A 4,887-nucleotide genomic window follows, 5' to 3' on the forward strand; every position below is an offset into this window, starting at 1 on the left:
AGGGAGCGGGGTTCGCAAAGCGGAGTGGGGAGAAGGGTCTTCTTGATCTGCCGAAAGGGGGGGTTTGGTTGCAAGAAGGACCCGGCGTCCAGCCCCGCTTAGGAGCGAAAGGAGGAAGGGAAACCCAGGAGACGCAGAAACGTGTTTGGGGAAGCGAGAAATGAAGTGGGCTGTGGCAGACGGAAGCCAACCCCTTCCCCCCCCGCCTGGGTGAGCAAAGCGGCCCGGGAGGGAAACACCTGCCCCAAGCAAACCAAGTGTTGGGAGACCCCCGCTGCCTGCAGCTGGGTTTTGCTGCACTGGCCCCAGGGTCCTTGGACACCTCCTCGTCTTTAGCTTTTAGCTCTTCTGTAGGGAGGTTGAGGCAGCTTCAGTGACACATTGCAGGAAGGAGTTTGAAAAGCCAGGCCAAAATGGTAAAGCCACACTAATTGCAACGCTTGAACCGCAGCAGGGAGGAAATGTAAATGTAGGTTTCTGATTCAGGGGGCCGAAACCAAAGAATTGGCTTCAGGTGTTGCAATCAGCCTACCGCCCACCAGTGCTTGCAAAATGCCCGCGGTGGAGGCTAGCTGCTGCAGTCTCAGAGTGCGCCTAGCACAGACATGTTGCAACACCGGCTCCCTTAGCATAGGAGCTGTCGGAGCAGGTGCTAGAGTTGCCAAAGTGGGGTTGTATGTGCAGAGCAAACATGCACTCATTGCTAATCTCACTGCAAACAGTTAAATGGACAGGCTGAGTTCAATGCCCAACAGGACAAATGATGGAAAGTTTAAAAAAAAAAAAAGGCTTGTTATCAAAATGCAAGATTTTTTTAAAATATCTTTCCACTTTCTGAACAGCGCTGTAATTTGGTTCTCACAATGTCTCAGTTTTAAACATTTGTTGTCCTATTGCTGTATCTCTCTGGCCTAAATCCTATTTGCATTGCTTGTTTGGGATGTCTTGCTGAACTCAGTTGGCTTGATACTGACTCCTTCCAAACACTCACAGGCAGATCCCCTGAGTAAGGTGAGCATAATGTGATCTGCTAGGTCACTGATACTCAGCGAGGATGCTGCAGCATGCTAGGGTGCCTCGAGATCCCTTCAAGGGTGCTGCGAGGTGCCACACACTTTAGTACAAACAAGAGTCACAGTATGAATTAAGAGATTTCAACTAAAAATCTATCATTATGGTCTTTCTGTATTCTCTGCAACAGAAAATCTGCTCTCCTTTTCCGTAGGCAAAAAAAAAAGTGCAAACTAAGAGCGGGCATTTTCCAAGGGTGCTTCAAGTCTGTCCAGGGGTGCTAGGAGCCTAAAAAGGTTGAGGACCACTGCATTATGGCAGTTGGATGTTGCCATTACAGAAACGATATGAACGTAGGGTGTAATTACAAACAACAGTAGCAAATGCTGAAACCCACAATATTGAATTTATTCTAATGGCAGGCCCGGAAATGCACACATGCACTCCCTGCTCACTTCTTCCCTCCTTGTTGCCATAGTGACAGTTATGTTCACTACCTGAACACATGTTAATTGATTACACTGATCATTCCTCATCATCCCCCAGACTCCATATTAATTTCACAGGGAAAGTCAAAATAAGCTAGAGCATACTCGTGTGCAATTATAAATGATACGATTATGGAGCAGTCAAGAATTGCTCCCTTAATTTCCGTTGTTATTCCAGGTGATTCCAAAGAATAAGTTTGTCCTGGTGAAGTTTGACACCCAGTATCCTTATGGCGAGAAGCAAGATGAGTTCAAGAAGCTGGCAGAAAGTTCAGTGTCCAGCGAAGAGCTGCTGGTGGCTGAAGTGGGAATATCAGGTGAGATGCTGTAATGTAACAAACTAATACGGTGTCACCCATGGGGGCCCGGGAATAAAATGCTGGTGCTAATCAACCTTTAAAGCAGCCACTGGCAAACCATGCAGGCCTGTTTTCCAGCAGGCCTTTGAGGGAGCTCTGGTGGTGAGTGGTCACAGAAGAATTACAGTGATCCAGTTTGACTCGGGGGATCTAAGAATAAGTTTGCCGAAAGGCTCCCTTTTTAGTTGCTCTTGTTCTAATTCCCCCTTTATTGTGGTTAGTAGCAGAGTGGACTGCCCCCACACGTGCTGGGTGTAGGAGTGCTGAAGTTCATGAAGGCACTTTAATTAAAGTAAATATACCTTTTTCTTTGCAGCTGCTCCTGACTAGAGGAGGGGTGTCTGTCCTTTATGCCTCAGTAGAACAAGCCAAATCCCTGGGTTCATATCCTGGTGTCTCTTCCAGGAATTCATGTGAGACCTGCTTGTCCTCAGATCATGTCTTTTAAATTTGTTTGGTGTGTTCTCGCTATGAGTGTCTGCACTGATGTGAGTTTAGGAATAAAATTGCAAAGAGCTGGCGCAGTCTGCACCCTTCACACGTTAAGCTGATCTCCAAGAAGAAATGAAACCATCAGAACATGACTGAGAAACCAAATCAGTGGGAGAGTTAGAGCAAGGTTAAATAAATGCATTATGGGGGTGGGATTTGCATCTTTCTCTGAAGGACATAATGGACTTTTAAATAGGCTTTTATTTTTGTTCCAGTGGATGGCAAAGGCTGTTACAGTTACAAACGCAGACGTCTACTGGTTTGGAGAAGAAATAATCTGATCGATGTCCTGAGCCTTTTTGTGTCTGGTTTCTCTTCACAGATTACGGTGATAAACTGAACACTGAGTTGGGTGAGAGATACAAGCTGGATAAGGACAAGTATCCTATTTTTTACCTGTTCCGGGATGGTGACCTTGATAATCCCTTACCTTATAGCGGCCAAGTGAAAGTGAGCGCTATTCAGCGTTGGCTGAAGAGTAACGGCATCTATCTGGGCATGACAGGCTGCCTGAAAGAATATGACATCCTGGCAGGCAAGTTCATGAGCACCACTGAAGAATCAGAGCGCCGAGCCCTTCTCAAACAGGGCCAGACAACTTTAGAAAGAGCCAAGGAGATGGAGAAGAAATCCGCTGAGCAGTACTTGAAAATCATGAGCAAAATCCTGGAGCAAGGAGAAGAGTTTGCTGCTAACGAAGTTGTCAGGATCACAAAACTGATTGAGAAGAACAAAATGAGTGATGGGAAGAAGGAAGAATTACAGAAAAGTCTCAATATTCTTGCCTCCTTCCAGAAGAAGAACGAAAAAGATGAGCTCTAACAAGCTGGAGAACTCGGTACAAGCTGTGATACACTGGTGGGAGGAGTCCCCTTCCCTTCTCCTTACGCAGGCAAACTTCCCATCGACTTCAGGGGAGCAGCAAAAGTCCTTCTAACGTCCTTGGTGCTGTCAACTACTAAGAGGATGACATTCCTTTCACAATAACAGTATTCTGTAGTTGGAGTTCAAAAAAAACCATCACCGTCTAAAGTGAGACTGCAGTGTTTGTGGTGATCAGTATTACAACCTTTCTCCTTCCCCTTCCCCTCCAAAAAAGAATTATGGTAAAAAAAAAAAAAAACTAAGCATGGAGCAGCACGTGAGGGGCATGCAGCACTCTTCCCAGTGGGAATTACTGGGGTTCTTTCACGGCAAATCAGTGACAAACGTTGAGTCCCTTGCGCTCCAGTCCAGGGTCTCGAGGGGAGTGTGATTCTAGACAGTTCTTACTTCTGGCCCCGCTTCCCCCCAGCTCTGAACCCTTCAGCCTTGTCCTTCCTAAACTTTTCCCCATTCTGGTTCTTTTCCTCCACTTCTGGCTCTGTGGCTTCCCAGTTCTGGTTTCTACCCCTTTGGGACTAACATGGTTTTTTTTTAACATAAGCCTATGTCCTTGTGCCTAGTCCTCATTACCTGCTCCTTTCCAAACTCAGTTGGTTCAGCAGCTCCCACACCTCTGTGCGCTCTCAGATCTCTTTCACACACGTGTCTCAGTCCTGTCTTCCCTTTCTCTCTGCCTAGCTCCCAGTTTCATTGCCCAGGTGCTCCTTACCCAGTGTGTCCCAATAAACTTGTCCTGATCTACTCTTTCCCTCCCCTGAGGGCCCGCTTTTGTCCTTTCTGCATTCAAATCAAATGCGTTGCTGTACGCTGTTTGGGGACCAGCAAGAAGTCATCGATGGCAGGAAAGATAGGCATCATCCTCTGCGTTTCTGTGGCCAGTCCTGTCACTCAGGGCAGCCATGACAGCCACCATCCTCACAGCAACGGATTGCGATCCTGGCCAAGCCAGAAATTTTCCCGTTTTTGCTAATAACTCCTAGCCTATCTTCATTGAGTCAATGTGAACTATGCTCCCCTTTTTCCCTCCCCCTAAATACTTGGCCAGACTTTTTTTTTCCTCGCCCATGGTGGCCAAAGTGTATGCCTGCTACAAAGGCCACCAGACCTCCCTTCCTGTCAAATTTTACATTCCCTTTCTCGAAGTATAGGAGCAAGAAGGGAGGAGAAGGGCACAAAAGCATTTAAAAGGTGGCACTTTAAACAAGAATTAAGGCTTCATTTTCCATAATGGCTGAACACCTAGCGTAGAAAGGTAAAGCTCCCCCGTAATATTTTGGCACGGTTTCTAAGCCACTGAAACTGGATCTTAATAATGGGAAGGGCTGGCAACCACTGGCAAGTGTATGTGCACCCGCTACAACCAGGTGCCGCTGCTGGCACCTGCAAGTGGTCACCATGTGCCACCCTCCTCCCCCTTGCTGCCAACACTGCCGGTGGTGTCTGACGCATCCATGAGCAGTCGCTGACTGGCGGTCGGCGCTTGCTGCCGCTGCCACCGCCTGCGGAAGCTTGCCATGCCCCCCCTTGCTGGCAAGCAGTGCTAGTAGCCCCCTCTATAATTCAAGAGGGGTCTCCGTGCAGAAATCCGTCGCCTTCCCAGGGATGGCCGTCGCAGGCGCTGCCGTTGCTCTCGTTGCATTGGTGGCGGAGGG

At 47.9% G+C, this 4,887-nt stretch overlaps 1 protein-coding gene across 1 annotated transcript; it reads left to right on the plus strand.

Moving 5' to 3' along the window:
* Positions 1-1,659: 1,659 nt before the first annotated feature.
* ERP29 (endoplasmic reticulum protein 29) lies at positions 1,660-3,388 on the plus strand (the record flags this gene model as incomplete). The annotated part of the gene is made up of 2 exons (XM_019506654.1): positions 1,660-1,816; positions 2,673-3,388. Coding segments are annotated over 2 exons (657 nt in total), but the record flags the coding sequence as incomplete, so codon positions are not given.
* Between the last annotated feature and the right edge of the window lie 1,499 nt (positions 3,389-4,887).

Source organism: Gavialis gangeticus, unplaced genomic scaffold (genome assembly GCF_001723915.1).
Source record: "Gavialis gangeticus isolate Ggan-Ray unplaced genomic scaffold, GavGan_comp1, whole genome shotgun sequence".
Classification (NCBI taxonomy): domain Eukaryota; kingdom Metazoa; phylum Chordata; order Crocodylia; family Gavialidae; genus Gavialis; species Gavialis gangeticus.